The sequence below is a fragment of the Salvelinus alpinus genome, chromosome 23, assembly GCF_045679555.1.
Source record: "Salvelinus alpinus chromosome 23, SLU_Salpinus.1, whole genome shotgun sequence".
Lineage (NCBI taxonomy): Eukaryota > Metazoa > Chordata > Actinopteri > Salmoniformes > Salmonidae > Salvelinus > Salvelinus alpinus.
In genome coordinates, this window is record NC_092108.1 from 41,053,138 (window position 1) to 41,071,522 (window position 18,385).

General features: G+C 44.6%; 1 protein-coding gene across 1 annotated transcript in view; it reads left to right on the forward strand.

The window, feature by feature from the left end:
- Positions 1–1,162: 1,162 nt before the first annotated feature.
- LOC139551013 (calsyntenin-2-like) overlaps positions 1,163–18,385 on the forward strand; it is a 292,767-nt gene continuing 275,544 nt past the window's right edge. The window contains exon 1 of the mRNA XM_071362344.1: positions 1,163–1,436. Coding sequence (XP_071218445.1) covers positions 1,370–1,436 — 67 coding nt within the window. The 5' untranslated portion in view covers positions 1,163–1,369. The remainder of the gene's footprint in view (positions 1,437–18,385) is intronic.

Genomic DNA, 18,385 nt, shown 5'->3' on the forward strand with positions numbered 1-18,385 from the left:
TGGAGGAGTTAAATCTGTGAGGGGGAGCAGATGTATCGTACAATAGGCTTTAAGCCTTTGTCAGTCTCTTGCTGGAATTGTACAATGGCCTCCACAAAGCTGTGCCTTTCCAGCGAACATCTAAGACATCTTAGAGAACATCCAGATATAGAATCACAGTAGGATCACCAAGTTGTTGCAGGAAATGTCCTGCACTGCAGGAAATGCAAACTTGTACTGTATTTAGAGGTTTAAAAATACTTCTTAAGTTGAATTTCCACTTTAACATTTCAGAATTGATTTGCCATAACAATTTTTTTTTTTTTACATTTACAAAAACAGTCAATAATTCACATTTCCTGTTGCTGCAGGATTATTCTCCTGCTGTGAGAAACTTGTCAAATTACGTCGTTTCATAACAACAAAAGTCATATTCATATGATTGAGAGAACAATATGTATTTCATTAACGTGTTGTGGTCATTTTGGTTTATAATAGGCTACTAACTATATAGTAAGCAACGTCTGTATTTGTATTTATTAAGGATCCCCATTAGCAGCAGCTACTCTTCCTGGGGTCCAGTAACATTAAGGCAGTTCCATTTAAAATATTACGACATTACATTTCACAACACTTTTCACAACACACTATGTGTACATTTAAGGGCCAGCTGTGCTGCCCTGTTCTAAGCCAATTGTCATTTTCCGAGGTCCCTCTTTGTGGCACCTGACCTCACGACTGAGGTGCGACAAAAGAGCCTGTAGGTCCTGCCGTGTTGATAGTTGTTAAAAAGGCAGAGCAGCGCTTTATTATGGACAGACTTCTCCCCATCGTAGTTACTGTTGTATCAACATGTTTTGACCATGACAGTTTACAATCCAGGGTTACTCCAAGCCGTTTAGTCACTTCACCTTGCCCAATTTCCACATTAACTCAAAGACTCCTATACTCGCTCTATAGGCTGCACCAGAATGCAATCTATTCCATTAATAATATATTTGTGAGTAAATGCTGGCGGTGGTGATGATTATATAGGCATAGTTCAATGGATAGGTTAATCAAATCGAACACATCGTAAGTAGAGGAAATTATGATTGCCTAAAAGCTGTTAGATGTTAGATTTTTCCCTGCATGACGTAGAATTCTAGTCCCGGGGCGCACGGAAATCTGTGCCCGTCCCTCCCAATATCAAAACCTCAGCCAGCAACGTCAAAGCACTGCTCCACCTAGAAGGACTGCCACTCTTCCCTGTCTCTCTCGCAGTCAGCGTCAGTTCCCCGCTAACCTCGCATTGAGAAGGTGTTGTCGAACAGATATCGCAAGAAAGTAAGGGATATCAAGTGAAGGAGAGAGAGACAGCTCGTCTTGTCTTGGTTCTCCCGTCATCAAGATGCTTGGAGTGCCATTTGCCCTGGTTTGGGTGGTTTTCGGGCTGTCCTGCATTCTCGCTGGAAAAGGTAAGGGAGTTGCTTACAGATTGTGATTCTGCATGCTGAGGCATTGACAGGCGCGAGCGTAGACTTCACAACGATGTTCAGATGTTTCTTTCCTGTTTGAACTCACGCGGTGCAATGTATTTAAAAATAAGAGACATGTATGAAATGAATCACTCAACAAAAGCGTTTCCGCAGACTGCAAAAAAAAAGGAATCTTGTCGAGCGCCTTGGAAGTTGCACTCTATTGACCTCAAAAGCTTGGCAAACAGCATATAATCTAAACTATCAATTTATAGTCAATAATTGGCTGGTGCGTGCTTCAAATGAGGCAGCGATGCCATGGATAGAATAGGGACCTCATTGACCGTTCACACAGCACTGTCCAGCTCTGTGGCGTTTGTAGACAAGGCTATAGTATTAGACATGAAAGGAATATGGAAGATATGCTATCAGTAATAATGCTTCGTCCTATTCTCGCCTTCAAAGTAAACAAAATTACTGCAGAGTCATGTTTACAAAGGGCACCCGCGGTGCACAGCGAGTCTTAATTGAGTCTCAAGGGTGAGACTATGGGGTTGGGTTGGGAAATGTATCTGCAAGTAAACATTGTTATTTTTCTTCTCTTGATTCAGATTGCATATCCCTCTTGCAATTGGTCCGCTGAGAAAGGAGGAAAAACTGTAATAAACAGTGATTCATCCTCTATTTGTAATTCAGTGATTTCCTGGGTAACTGCTTAAAGTGATGCTTGAACCTGCAACCTTGCAGCTTTTAGGTAAGCAAACTACCGCCCCATGTCAAAAAGGTCCAGACCTTTCTGACAGAGGCCACATCCTCGCGTATGCCTTGACTCAACCACAACAGTAATGTCAGTGTGAGAAGGTGGATGATTGGTATTACTTTACAGGGATGGTATTCACTCCCTCTTGTATTGCATGTGACATTATCAAAATGTAGGTGCGAGGAAAGAAAGACTCCTGAACGGTGTGTGTGTGTGCGCGCGCTTGCGAGTGAAGGTGAAATATCTCTGAGAGTATGATCACATTTGGGTGGTGTGACAACCCGAGACAAAGATCATTCAGCATTATCTGACAAAGCCTTATCTTTTGTTACATTTCCAAACAACAGACATACACCACAACAGGGGAGAGAGAGAGACAGGGTCAGATTTATGGGTGCCTTTTCCGGAGAAGCTGCATTATCTGAGTGGTACATAAATTGTTGAAGTGGAACGAGGGAGGATAACTCAGGCTTTTCATACGGTGACTTAAGAACGCGGCAGTGCCTGGGAACTGTTCCGTCTGCCTTCTCGCTCTCTCTCTTTCTCTCCTCTTCTGTCTTTCTCTCTCCTTCGCTCAGCTGACGTCGTTGGGCAGGCAGAGAGATGTGATGAAAAAATGCCACGAGATGAGGAAAGGACAAATGTGCCCTTTCAACTCTCTCTCTCTCTTTATCTCTCTCTCTTTATCTCTCTCTCTTTATCTCTCTCTCTTTATCTCTCTCTCTTTATCTCTCTTTATCTCTCTCTCTCTCTCTCTCTCTCTCTCGTTCTCTCTCTCTCTAGTTCTCTCTCTCTCTCTCTCTCTCTCTCTCTCTCTCTCTCTAGTTCTCTCTCTCTTTCTCTCTCTCTCTAGTTCTCTCTCTCTCTCTCTCTCTCTCTCTCTCTCTCTCTCTCTCTCTAGTGTCTTCTGTTGAGATGTTTTTGCATTTCAAAGGATTACTGGTCTGATGTGAATGTAAGACGTTTTCTTTTCTCCTCTGTTTCTCTCCGTCTCGCTCTCTGTCCCATTTTCTCCTCCCTCTCTTCATCTCTTCCCACCCTTAACTGATCCCTAACTTTTCTTTACCCTTTCTCTTCCCCCCTGTCCCCCACCCCCTGTCTTTGAGTAACATCTTCTTTTCATGGTGTACTGGTTTTGTAAAGGGGACGTCAGGCCTTTGTTAAGCCGGACAGCTATGCAAATGAGCCGCTTAATTTAGGCGTTAATTACCCAGCATGCCTCATTAGATTGAGCGTGATGAGGCGTGGGGTGGAGAGGAGTAGCCAGTAAACTGGGCTGGTGTGCGTGTGTTTGCTCCCACCAGCTGGTCAAATGGCCCCAGTGGGTCCCTTTGGTCAGCACTGCTCAATCTGTGCTGGAAAAACTTTTCATGCAGCATTGAGCTCTGACACATACACATTCACTCTCGCACAAACACTCACACACACATTGATCAGAGGCACACTCCGCCTCTCCCTCTATTTCTTACATCAGCACACACACACACACACACACACACACACACACACACACACACACACACACACACACACACACACACACACACACACACACACACACACACACACACACACACACACACACACACACACACACACACACACACACACACACACACACACAACAATGCACCCCCAGCCCCGACACACACACACACCACTTTCCCAATCTCTCCATCCTTCACCAATGGCAAGTTGTCAGCAGACAAGCCCACCCAATTACAGTGGGGGCTCTGGAGGACTTACATATCCCAGCAAGCCGTTCCACTCCCCTACGGACAGCTGGAGTGCTGTAATTGAGACTGAGAGAAAGAGTGGGATAGAGAACGAGAGAGAGTGTGTTTTGAGTGTGTGCGTGTGTGAGTGCATTTGTGCGTGTGTGAGTGTATGTGTGGATGGGGGGTGTAGGGCAGGGGTTGAGAGGTCAATGGCATGTGTGTTTGTGAGTGTGTGTGTTTTAGTGTTTATTACCTTCCAATAACAGAAGGCTTCATTGTGTAACAGTAGTGCTGACAGAAAGTGAAATCCTCATGGACCATTGACAACTATGGCCACTGGGAAACACAATGCATGACTGAAAATGGCAAGACCAACTACAACATAAGTTGAGAGAGAGAGTGGGGGAGAAAGAGAGAGAGTGTGTGGGAGAGAGAGAGAGAGAGAGAGAGAGTGGGGGAGAGAGAGAGAGAGAGAGTGTGGGAGAGAGAGAGAGAGAGAGAGAGAGAGAGTGGGGAGAGAGAGAGAGAGTGGGGGAGAGAGAGAGAGAGTGTGTGGGAGAGAGAGAGAGAGTGTGTGGGAGAGAGAGAGAGAGTGTGTGGGAGAGAGAGAGAGAGAGAGAGAGAGAGAGAGAGAGAGAGAGTGTGTGTGAGGTAGAGAGAGAGAGAGAGGGTGTGTGAGGTAGAGAGAGAGAGAGAGAGGGTGTGTGAGGTAGAGGGAGAGAGAGAGGGTGTGTGAGGTAGAGAGAGAGAGAGAGAGAGAGAGAGAGGGTGTGTGAGGTAGAGGGAGAGAGAGAGGGTGTGTGAGGTAGAGAGAGAGAGAGAGAGAGAGAGAGAGCAGGTGTGTGAGGTAGAGGGAGAGAGAGAGGGTGTGTGAGGTAGAGAGAGAGAGAGAGAGGGTGTGTGAGGTAGAGGGAGAGAGAGAGGGTGTGTGAGGTAGAGAGAGAGAGAGAGGGTGTGTGAGGTAGAGGGAGGCAGTACACACACCTGGCTCACCTGAAGCTTTGCTCACAGCTCGGGGAGCGAGGGACCGCAGCAGGGTAGAAAAATGAAAGTGTGTCCCCATGACAGGAGGTATTAATTTTCATGATGCGTCTCACAGTCGAAGGCATTATCTCCCTCTCTCTCCTTTTCTCTCTCTCTACCCTGCAGCGACACATTTGATTTGGTTTAAATGTATCGGGACAAATGTGGCTGCTTCTCTGTCAGACAATTTCAATATTTTAGATGTTTCTCATCTGAATGGAGCCGTCAGCTTTAATAAGAATGAAGTCTGCCGGACTACAAAGCAGTTCTCCTCTCTCTCTTTGTCCCCTTTTTTTCCTCCCTCGTCTCCTCTTTCTTTTTTTGCTCTCTCTCTCTCTCTCTCTCTCTCTGTTTCTTTTCCTTTCTCCCGTTCTCTTTCTCACCGTCAGTCTGTATCATTTCGTTTCGCCCTCTCTATCCATCTCTCTCTCTCCGCCCTTCCCTCGGTCTCCGTCTGCACATTGGCCACAAGGTGTGGAGGTCTTAACAGATGTTGCTGTCAGTTGCTGGAGCTTGGCTTCCTCATACGTGTTACCCCTCTCTTAGATCTCCTCTTTAGTCCTGACCCAAATTATTTTTCTATGGTCCTTGACCTGTATCCTAATGTAATATAACTTTATTCATGGATGTTATGGAGTGGAGGAAGATCGACACTTCAGGGGCTTGATAAAGTAGTCCGAATTGAACACCTGCAGTCTAACTAAAGGGGCCATGAGTGTGTGTGTGTGTGTGTGTGTGAGAGTATGCACATATATGTGTGTGTGAGCGTGAGAGAAAGACCAACACACACAAGTGTGGTACTCCCAACTACCTCTGTTACACCTGCGTAGTCTTGACAAGCTCGGTGCTAACTAATGCCTTTTAATAAACCAATCCATCTGCCATGAGCCTGATCACAGCTTTGTGACTCATTAGCCTCTCTTCATTTAGAGTACATCGTTAGCAGACCTTTTAATTGGATTTCTGAGCAAGCTGTCGTGAAATGTGTGAGTCCATTTAAACTGAACAAAAATATGAACGCAATATGTAAAGTGTTGGTCCCATGTTTCATGAGCTGAAAGAAAAGATCCCAGAAATGTTCCATACTCACACAAATCTTATTTCTCTCAAGTTTGTGCACAAATTTGTTTACATCCCTGTTAGTGAGCATTTCTCCTTTGCCAAGATAATCCATCCACCTGACAGATGTGGCATATCAAGAAGCTGATTTAACAGCATGATCATTACACAGATGCACCTTGTACTGGGGACAATAAAAGGCCACTTTAAAATGTGTAGTTTTGTCACACAACATAATGCCACAGACGTCTTAAGTTTTGAGGGAGCTTGCAATTGGCATGCTGACTGCAGGAATGTCCACCTGTCACATCCTGACCATAGAGAGCCTTTATTTTCTATGGTGGAGTAGGTCAGGGCGTGACTGGGGGTTAGTCTAGTTTATTATTTCTATGTGGGGTTCTAGTTTTGTTTTTCTATGTTGGTGATTTTGTATGATTCCCAATTAGAGGCAGCTGGTAATCATTGTCTCTAATTGGGGATCATATTTAGGTAGCCTTTTTTCCACCTGTGGTTTGTGGGATATTGTTTATGTGTAGTTGCATGTTAGCACTCCATTGTCGTCACGTTTCGTTTATTTCTTTATTGTTTTGTTTTGTGTGTTTCTCTATTAAATATGTGGAAACCATATCGCACTGCACCTTGGTCCGATGATTATTCCAGCGAACGTGACACCACCATAGCTGTTGGCAGAGAATCTTCATGTCTCTACCATAAACCGTTTTAGAGAATTTGGCAGTACGTCCAACCGGCCTCAGAACCGCAGACCACGTGTAACCATGCCAGCCCAGGACCTCCACATCCGGCTTCTTCACTTGCAGGATCGTCTTAGTCCAGCCACCCAGACAGCTGATGAGGAGTATTTCTGTCTGTAATGAAGTCCTTTTGAGGGGAAAAACTCGTTCTGACTGGCTGGGCCTGGCTCCCTAGTGGGTGGGCCTATGCCCTCCCAGGCCCACTCATGGCTGCGCCCCTGCCCAGTCATGTGATGTCCATAGATTAGGGCCTAATTTATTTATTTTAATTGACTGATTTCCTTATATGAACTGTAACTCACATAAAATGTTGAAATTGTTGCATGTTGCGTTTATATTTTTGTTCAGTATATATTGCAATGCTACTGCAGGTCTCCCTACTGTACCTGTAGGTTCAATGCTAACTTGAAGTGTACATGCGTGACTAAAAGCCCTGTGTAAAATGATTATGTCAATGGGAGTTTGCTGTTAGGCATGTTTGTAGTTTGTTACATACACATGTTAGGACCTGTATATGTGGGACAGGTAACTGCTAGGCAGTCTGTGTATGATGTGATTTACATTTATGTAAAATATATGACCTGTCTTGTATGATGGGGTGGATTGGAAAACACTATCTCCACTTGGGGGAGAGGGGTTGGAGAGAACTTGTAGTTAGCCAGAGAAACAACATACCAATCCATGAACGTGTACAGTGACAACCCACTGGGCAGAAACTGGTTGGATCAACGTTGTTTCAAAGTCATTTGTTGACTTATTGTAACGTGGAATCTACATGGAAAATACATTGGATTTGAAAAAAGTTATCAACATAAACTGTTGTTTTGAGGGTGAAACCACAGGATTATGTCATCATGGTAACCAAATTTCAACATATTTTATACAAGGTTTGTCTATGTTGAATTTTTACCTTTAAAACAATGTCAGATCTTCAACGTTATATCCACTCTCAGAAAAAAATCAAGCTGGGCAACACCTCCTACTGGAGAATTGATCCTTCTACAGCTATCCTTAGGTCTCCCATCCAGGGTTTTAACCAAGCAGAGCTATGATATTTGTTACTGACTATTATCAATGTGCTATCGTGAAAGTGATTATTGCGAGTGCTCCACTTAAAAACTAAATAGATTCACTGTTGCTCTCGAAGTTATTCCAAATGCTAGGTTTAACAGAGCAAATTAAAATGTACCATACTTTATCACTCATATCATCAACAATGCTATTTAGGCCTATATAGCATTTGCAGTCATCAACAGCTATTGTTTCATTTCAACCCAGAAATTCAACAAAAAATAGACAATACAATAGGCTTAGGGTTTCAAGCTCTGGTTGATTTCAAATGTAATGATATTTAGTGATATTGAATGAATTGTTTGTTTGAAGATAAATCTCCTTCAAATGTTGATATTTGGTTGAGTTGTCAACCAAACACAATTCAATATTACTTTTGAAATACAAGCTAATTGTAACATTCAACATTAAAATTAGTAACACAGGCCTCCCGAGTGGCGAGGTAGTCTAAGGCGTCACTACAGACCCGGGTTCGATCCCAGGCTGTGTCTCAGCCGACCGAGAGAGATCCATGAGGTGGTGCACAACTGGCCCAGCGCTGTCCGGGTTAGGGAGGGTTTGGCTGGCCATTGTGCTTTAGTGACTCCTGTGGCGGCCTGGTTGCATGCACGCTGACACGGTCACCAGTTGTAGGGGGTTTCCTCCGACACATTGGTGCGGCTGGCTTCCGGGTTAAGCAAGCAGTGTGGCTTGGCACGGTAGTGTTTTCGGAGGGCGCATGGCTCTCGACCCTCCCCCGAGTCCATACAGGAGTTGCAGCGATGGGACAAGACTAACTACCAACTTGGATATCATGAAAAAGGGGGGAAAAAAAGACTAACACATCAATGTCCACATTTGGAGGTTTCTGTTACTATACATTTCTTCTTATGTAATCATATAAAGCGTGCATGTTCAAGATAGCATGCATAGGTCGTTACAGGTCTTTGGAGAACTTCACAATTGCTGTAATAATCTGCGTAGAATCTCGAATGGCATTTGTCACTTGCACCATGTACTTTTAATGTAATTTCAACTGCAATCCAGGTCATTTGGTTCTTCTATTAGATGAAGTACAGTGATAACACATTCATCTGTTGTATAAATACACAAAATATCTGACATTGCGTTCCCATTTGAACTTCGCTGCGCTTTTAAATGGTTGAAAGCGCAGTGATAGACATTTGGGTGACAACTAAACCAAAAATCTGACAGTGTTTCTACTATGATTTTTTTTCAGCCGCTGTAATTTCCTGCAATTCTACACATTTTGCCATGGGGCAGAGAGAACATTTTGCAGTTTTAAAACTAAGTTTCCTGCAATTCTACACATTTTGCCATGGGGCAGAGAGAACATTTTGCAGTTTTAAAACTAAGTTTCCTGCAATTCTACACATTTTGCCATGTCTTGTTCTTATGCTATCTGAATGACTCAAAGATAACAAAATGAATGGGGGCCCCATGCAATGATATTTGACATTTTTTTTATTCTCCCTGTCTACTTTTGACAGTGATTGTTAGTTCTCAAATATATTGCTCCATGATCTTTTCTACATACTTTATAGCAGAATTTCGTTTTGTTATTTTATTGTGTTGTTGTTTTTATTATATTTATTATTATTTTGCAGTGATTTCATATAGGGGAAACACTGAACAGACATAGTTTTTCCATTGAAATTTGGTTGTGCTTTTAGATGGTTCGAAGCATAGTGATAACATATTGTTGTAATGTTCGTCGTCTGGAGGAGAAGAAGAGGACCAAGATGCAGCGTGGTATGTGTCCATAATGTTTTAATAATAAAACTGAACACTGAAACAAAACAATAAACCGACAAACGAACAGTCCCGAAAGGTGAAACACAAAAACACTAAACAGGAAATAACCACCCACAAAACACAACAGAAAACAGGCTACCTAAATATGGTTCCCAATCAGAGACAATGACTAACACCTGCCTCTGATTGAGAACCATATCAGGCCAAACGAGAAACCCAACATAGAAACACAAAACATAGATAACCCACCCAATTCACGTCCTGACCAACTAAAACAAAGAAATAACACAAGAACTAGGGTCAGAACGTGACAATTGTAAATTCAACTAACTTTTGGCTGTCTTTTTGAGTGGGTGATAGGTTGTAATCTCAATGATCAATGTCTCAACCAAATTACCCAATTATCCACGTTTAAATGACGTGGTGAGCCCGGTGGGAAACTTGCTAGTACTGCAGGTGTTTATCCCTAGTTTCATATCTTATGTATTGCAATCACTGTAACAAATCATTCATAACTGAAATAGAATATCTGTTACAGTTTTTTCTTTATGAGACTGTTCATTTGACATGTTTTGTGTGTGTTTGAGTCATGTGTTAGTCTAGGCAGAGTGTGTGTGTGTTCGGGTGTGTCTACCTGCAGGACTGAGCTTATCTGAGCTGATGACAGATAAGCTAGCAGATCGTATCCCCCTGAGTACTCATTACTACTCCAGTCCCTTCCCTGTCTCAACACCTGTGTGTGTGTGTGTGTGTGTGTGTGTGCGTGTGCGTGTGCGTGTAAGTGTGTGTATAATTCTTCAAAACAACAACTGTACCTGCTATTTCTCAACCGAGACCAAACATCTGTGTGTGGATGTGTATGGCACCACCACCCCTTTACCCTATCCCCAATGGCATCCAATCTTCTTACAGTACTGTCTGTTTTCAGTGGGGACAGGGCTGTTGTTTTTCAATGGGGGATACTGTAGTCCTAGTGGCTGCAGCTGCCTTGTGTCCTGCAGCCTGTCTTCCATGATGTGACACATTCCGAGCACCAGGAACTGGGCTGAATTATTTCCAGCATTGTCCATCCCCCTGTGTATTTGTTGGAGAGAGTCATTTGTTATGAGAGTGAATGTGCATGTGCAATGTTTGTGTGTCTGTGTTTGATTGAGATGGGGAAAGGGAGAGAGTAGCGTGTTAGTCACTGTATGAGTAGGGTCAGTAGTAGAGTAGGGTCAGTAGTAGAGTAGGGTCAGTAGTAGTGTAGGGTCAGTAGTAGTGTAGGGTCAGTAGTAGTGTAGGGTCAGTAGTAGAGTAGGGTCAGTAGTAGTGTAGGGTCAGTAGTAGAGTAGGGTCAGTAGTAGAGTAGGGTCAGTAGTAGTGTAGGGTCAGTAGTAGTGTAGGGTCAGTAGTAGTGTAGAGTCAGTAGTAGTGTAGGGTCAGTAGTAGTGTAGGGTCGGTAGTAGTGTAGGGTCAGTAGTAGAGTAGGGCCGGTAGTAGAGTAGGATCGGTAGTAGTGTAGGGTCAGTAGTAGTGTAGGGTCGGTAGTAGTGTAGGGCCGGTAGTAGTGTAGGGTCGGTAGTAGTGTAGGGCCGGTAGTAGTGTAGGGCCGGTAGTAGAGTAGGGTCGGTAGTAGTGTAGGGTCGGTAGTAGTGTAGGGTCGGTAGTAGTGTAGGGTCGGTAGTAGTGTAGGGTCGGTAGTAGAGTAGGGTCGGTAGTAGTGTAAGGTCGGTAGTAGTGTAGGGCCGGTAGTAGTGTAGGGCCAGTAGTAGTGTAGGGTCGGTAGTAGTGTAGGGTCAGTAGTAGTGTAGGGTCAGTAGTAGAGTAGGGTCGGTAGTAGAGTAGGGCCAGTAGTAGAGTAAGGTCAGTAGTAGTGTAGTGCCGGTAGTAGAGTAGGGTCAGTAGTAGTGTAGGGCCAATAGTAGAGTAGGGTCAGTAGTAGAGTAGGGTCAGTAGTAGTGTAGTGCCGGTAGTAGAGTAGGGTCAGTAGTAGAGTAGGGTCAGTAGTAGTGTAGTGCCGGTAGTAGAGTAGGGTCAGTAGTAGTGTAGGGCCAGTAGTAGAGTAGGGTCAGTAGTAGTGTAGGGCCAGTAGTAGAGTAGGGTCAGTAGTAGAGTAGGGTCAGTAGTAGTGTAGTGCCGGTAGTAGAGTAGGGTCAGTAGTAGTGTAGGGTCAGTAGTAGTGTAGGGTCGGTAGTAGAGTAGGGTCAGTAGTAGTGTAGGGTCAGTAGTAGTGTAGGGTCGGTAGTAGAGTAGGGTCAGTAGTAGAGTAGGGTCAGTAGTAGTGTAGGGCCAGTAGTAGAGTAGGGCCAGTAGTAGTGTAGGGCCAGTAGTAGAGTAGGGTCAGTGGTAGAGTAGGGTCAGTAGTAGTGTAGGGTCGGTAGTAGAGTAGGGTCAGTAGTAGTGTAGGGTCAGTAGTAGAGTAGGGTCAGTAGTAGTGTAGTGCCGGTAGTAGAGTAGGGTCAGTAGTAGAGTAGGGTCAGTAGTAGTGTAGGGTCAGTAGTAGTGTAGTGTCAGTAGTAGTGTAGGGCCAGTAGTAGAGTAGGGTCAGTAGTAGTGTAGTGCCGGTAGTAGAGTAGGGTCAGTAGTAGTGTAGGGTCGGTAGTAGTGTAGGGTCGGTAGTAGTGTAGGGTCAGTAGTAGTGTAGGGTCGGTAGTAGAGTAGGGTCGGTAGTAGAGTAGGGTCAGTAGTAGTGTAGGGTCGGTAGTAGAGTAGGGTCAGTAGTAGAGTAGGGTCGGTAGTAGAGTAGGGTCGGTAGTAGTGTAGTGCCGGTAGTAGAGTAGGGTCAGTAGTAGTGTAGGGTCGGTAGTAGTGTAGGGTCAGTAGTAGTGTAGGGTCGGTAGTAGAGTAGGGTCGGTAGTAGAGTAGGGTCAGTAGTAGAGTAGGGTCAGTAGTAGTGTAGTGCCGGTAGTAGAGTAGGGTCGGTAGTAGTGTAGGGTCAGTAGTAGTGTAGGGCCAGTAGTAGAGTAGGGTCAGTAGTAGAGTAGGGTCAGTAGTAGTGTAGGGCCAGTAGTAGAGTAGGGTCAGTAGTAGTGTAGGGTCAGTAGTAGAGTAGGGTCGGTAGTAGAGTAGGGCCAGTAGTAGAGTAGGGTCAGTAGTAGTGTAGTGCCGGTAGTAGAGTAGGGCCAGTAGTAGTGTAGGGCCAGTAGTAGAGTAGGGTCAGTAGTAGAGTAGGGTCAGTAGTAGTGTAGTGCCGGTAGTAGAGTAGGGTCAGTAGTAGAGTAGGGTCAGTAGTAGTGTAGTGCCGGTAGTAGAGTAGGGCCGGTAGTAGAGTAGGGTCAGTAGTAGTGTAGTGCCGGTAGTAGAGTAGGGTCAGTAGTAGTGTAGGGCCAGTAGTAGAGTAGGGTCAGTAGTAGTGTAGGGCCAGTAGTATTGTAGGGTCAGTAGTAGTGTAGTGCCGGTAGTAGAGTAGGGTCAGTAGTAGAGTAGGGTCAGTAGTAGTGTAGTGCCGGTAGTAGAGTAGGGTCAGTAGTAGTGTAGGGCCAGTAGTAGAGTAGGGTCAGTAGTAGTGTAGGGCCAGTAGTAGAGTAGGGTCAGTAGTAGAGTAGGGTCAGTAGTAGTGTAGTGCCGGTAGTAGAGTAGGGTCAGTAGTAGTGTAGGGTCAGTAGTAGTGTAGGGTCGGTAGTAGAGTAGGGTCAGTAGTAGTGTAGGGTCAGTAGTAGTGTAGGGTCGGTAGTAGAGTAGGGTCAGTAGTAGAGTAGGGCCAGTAGTAGTGTAGGGTCAGTAGTAGAGTAGGGTCAGTAGTAGTGTAGGGCCAGTAGTAGAGTAGGGTCAGTAGTAGAGTAGGGTCAGTAGTAGTGTAGGGCCAGTAGTAGAGTAGGGCCAGTAGTAGAGTAGGGTCAGTAGTAGTGTAGGGCCAGTAGTAGAGTAGGGTCAGTAGTAGAGTAGGGTCAGTAGTAGTGTAGGGCCAGTAGTAGAGTAGGGTCAGTAGTAGAGTAGGGTCAGTAGTAGTGTAGTGCCGGTAGTAGAGTAGGGTCAGTAGTAGTGTAGTGCCGGTAGTAGAGTAGGGTCAGTAGTAGTGTAGGGCCAGTAGTAGAGTAGGGTCAGTAGTAGAGTAGGGTCAGTAGTAGTGTAGTGCCGGTAGTAGAGTAGGGTCAGTAGTAGAGTAGGGTCAGTAGTAGTGTAGTGCCGGTAGTAGAGTAGGGTCAGTAGTAGTGTAGTGCCAGTCCACACACACCCGCACAGTTGTGAAGAGAGCACAACAGCACCGCTTCTTCCTCAGGTGGCTGAAGAGATTTGGCATGGGCCCTCAGATTCTCAAGAAGTTCTACAGCTGCACCATTGAGAGCATCTTGATTGGCTGCATCACCGCCTGGTACAGCAGCTGCACCGCCCTCGACCGTAAGGTTCTACAGAGGGTGGTGCGGATGCCCTCTGCATCACCACCAGTACATCACTGGGGCAGAGCTCTCTGCCATCCAGGATCTATATACCAGGTCGTGTTTAAGGAAAACCCAGAAAATTGCTAAAGACTTCAGTCACTCAAGCCATGGACTGTTCTCTGTGCTACCTACACGGTACAAGTGGTACCGAAGCATCATGTGTCGGACCAACAGGCTTCTATTTTCAAGCAATTAGACTGTTGAATAGCTAATCAATGGCTATCCGGACTATCTCTATTGATTCTATCTGTACTGGCTATATGCACACTCACAGGTCTCTATCCACACACACGCACACACACACACACACACACACATACACACCAGAGGAGGCTGGTGGGAAAAGATATAGGAGGACGGCCTCATTGTAATGCCTGGAATGGATGAATTAAAATGGAGTCAAACATGTGGTTTCCATATGTTTGATGTGTTTGATACCGTTCCATTAATTACATTCAAGCCTTTACAACGAGCCCGTTCTCCTATAGCTCTTCCCACCAGCCTCCTCTGATACGCACACACACCCATAACTCACTTACACACACACACAGGTACAGATGCCACAAACACACACACACACACAGATACATACATACATACACTCACACACATTATCACACATGTACACATACAGTGAGGGAAAAAAGTATTTGATCCCCTGCTGATTTTGTACGTTTGCCCACTGACAAAGAAATGATCAGTCTATAATTTTAATGGTAGGTTTATTTGAACAGCGAGAGACAGAATATCAACAAAAAAATCCAGAAAAACGCATGTCAAAAATGTTATGAATTGATTTGCATTTTAATGAGGGAAATAAGTATTTGACCCCTCTGCAAAACATGACTTAGTACTTGGTGGCAAAACCCTTGTTGGCAATCACAGAGGTCAGACGTTTCTTGTAGTTGGCCACCAGGTTTGCACACATCTCAGGAGGGATTTTGTCCCACTCCTCTTTGCAGATCTTCTTCAAGTCATTAAGGTTTCGAGGCTGACGTTTGGCAACTCGAACCTTCAGCTCCCTCCAAAGATTTTCTATGGGATTAAGGTCTGGAGACTGGCTAGGCCACTCCAGGACCTTAATGTGCTTCTTCTTGAGCCACTCCTTTGTTGCCTTGGCCGTGTGTTTTGGGTCATTGTCATGCTGGAATACCCATCCACGACCCATTTTCAATACCCTGGCTGAGGGAAGGAGGTTTTCACCCAAGATTTGACGGTACATGGCCCCGTCCATCGTCCCTTTGATGCGGTGAAGTTGTCCTGTCCCTTTAGCAGAAAAACACCCCCAAAGCATAATGTTTCCACCTCCATGTTTGACGGTGGGGATGGTTTCTTGGGGTCATAGGCAGCATTCCTCCTCCTCCAAACACGGCAAGTTGGGTTGATGCCAAAGAACTCCATTTTGGTCTCATCTGACCACAACACGTTCACCCAGTTGTCCTCTGAATCATTCAGATGTTCATTGGCAAACTTCAGACGGGCATGTATATGTGCTTTCTTGAGCAGGGGGACCTTGCGGGCGCTGCAGGATTTCAGTCCTTCACGGCATAGTGTGTTACCAATTGTTTTCTTGATGACTATGGTCCCAGCTGCCTTGAGATCATTGACAAGATCCTCCTGTGTAGTTCTGGGCTGATTCCTCACCGTTCTCATGATCATTGCAACTCCACGAGGTGAGATCTTGCATGGAGCCCCAGGCTGAGGGAGATTGACAGTTCTTTTGTGTTTCTTCCATTTGCGAATAATCACAGAAACTGTTGTCACCTTCTCACCAAGCTGCTTGGCGATGGTCTTGTAGCCCATTCCAGCCTTGTGTAGGTCTACAATCTTGTCCCTGACATCCTTGGAGAGCTCTTTGGTCTTGGCCATGGTGGAGAGTTTGGAATCTGATTGATTGATTGCTTCTGTGGACAGGTATCTTTTATACAGGTAAGAAACTGAGATTAGGAGCACTCCCTTTAAGAGTGTGCTCCTAATCTCCGTTCGTTACCTGTATGAAAGACACCTGGGAGCCAGAAATCTTTTTGATTGAGAAGGGGTCAAATACTTATTTCCCTCATTAAAATGCAAATCAATTTATAACATTTTTGACATGCATTTTTCTGGATATTTTTGTTGTTATTCTGTCTCTCACTGTTCAAATAAACCTACCATTAAAATTATAGACTGATAATTTCTTTGTCAGTGGGCAAACGTACAAAATCAGCAGGGGATCAAATACTTTTTTCCCTCACTGTACACCCACCATATACCTTGCTGTTACTTTTCATGCCCCTAAAACATGCTAACCTCTTCACCATTACCAATAACGGGAGGTTGGAATTTTTGGGGCATATGGTATTTTTGCCTCTGTAATTTTCCCACTCATTTTTTTATTTTTATTTAACCCTTATTTTACCAGGTAAGTTGACTGAGAACACAATCTCATTTACAGCAACGACCTGGGGAACAGTAACGGGAGAGGAGGGGGGGGGGTGAATGAGCCAATTGGAAGCTGGGGATGATTAGGAGACCGTGATGGTAAGAGGGCCAGATTGGGAATTTAGCCAGGACACCGGGGTTAACACCCCTACTCTTATGATAAGTGCCATGGGATCTTTAGTGACCACAGAGAGTCAGGACACATCATTATTCATGATTCATTCATGAGGCACAGATGTGGGGAAGGGTGCCAAAACATTTCTACAGCATTGAAGGTTCCCAAGAACACAGTGGCCTCCATTCTTGAATGGAAGAAGTTTGGAACCAAGACTCTTCCTAGAGCTGGTCCCCTAGCCAAACTGAGCAATCGGGGGAGAAGTGCCTTTGTCAGCGATGTGACCAAGAACCCGATGGTCACCCTGACAGAGCTCCAGAGTTCCTCTGGGGAGATGGGAGAACCTTCCAGAAGGACAACCATCTCTGCAGCACTCCACCAATCAGGCCTTTATGGTAGAGTGGCCAGATTGAAGACACTCTTCAGTAAAAGGCACATGACAGCCCACTTGGAGTTTGAGGAACAAGATTCTCTGGTCTGATGAAACCAAGATTGAACTCTTTGGCCTGAATGCCAAGCGTCACGTCTGGCACAAACCTGATTCCATACCTACGGTGAAGCATGGTGGTGGCAGCATCATGCTGTGGGGATGCTTTTCAGCGGCAGGGACTGGGAGACTAGTCAGGATCGAGGAAAAGATGAACGGAGCAAAGTACAGAGAGATTCTTGATGAAAACATACTCCTGAGTGCTCAGGACAGACTGGGGTTATGGTTCACCTTCCAACAGGACAATGTCCCTAAGCACACAGCCAAGACAACGCAGGAGTGGCTTTGGGACAAGTCTCAGAATGTCCTTGAGTGGCCCAGCCGGAGTCCGGACTTGAACTCGATCGAACATCTCTGAAGAGAGCTGAAAATAGATGTGCAGTGACGCTCCCCATCCAACCTGACAGAGCTTGAGAGGATCTGCAGAGAAGAATGGGAGAAACTCCCCAAATACAGGTGTGCCAAGCTTGTAGCGTCATACCCAAGAAGACTCGAGGCTGTAATCGCTGCCAAAGGTGCTTGAACAAAGTACTGAGTAAAGGGTCTGAATACTTATGTAAATGTGACCTTTTATTTTAATTCATGTTTTATAAATTAGCAAAAAAAATCTAAAATCCTGTTTTTGCTTTGTTATTATGGGGTATTGTGTATAAATTGATGAGAAAATCCCCCAGATTTAATCAATTTTAGAATAAGGCTGTACATTAACAAAATTTGAAAAAGTCAAGGGGTCTAAATACTTTCCGAATGCATGAAAATACCTTCAAATAAAAGGTCACATCCTGTACTGTCAACTCATATAAAACATTTAGTCTCAAATTCAAACCGAACAGTTTTTCTGTTTTTCATTTCCTTTTTCTTTTGCCTTTCGTTGGCGGAAAGTTTGTTTTTTGTGTTTTTCCTCTTTGGTTTTGGCAGCATTGCTCAAACAGCCGAGCACGAGCCTCCACTCAAGGTTTGGTAAGAATTATAATTTGGTGGGTGCATATTTTTGTCTTATTTTACAAATGTGTGTTAAAGAGATTGAATGGGATCTTAAGCACTTACAAATTCGTAACACATTGTATGAAATGGAATTGCATATTTCTTTTTTTGCAGGACGTAACAACATATCATACGAAATGGATGTGAACATTTTCCGCGGACTGGTTTTTGCTCGTGAGCACTACTTTCAAAATTACTAGCTGAAAATATGCAAAACCTTTATAATGCATCTTTAATATGCCTGAGTGAATTGGAAATGTGCCTTTTCCATATCCCAACTCTCCCTGAGACATCCTCGGAGAGTGGGGTCACGGCCAGGATCTGCAATTTTCAACAGCAACTCTGGAGCAATTAGGGTTAAGTATTTTGCTCATGGACACATCGAAAAAAAATTCCCCTTTGTCGGCTTGGGATTCCAACTAGCGACCTTGCGGTTACTGGCC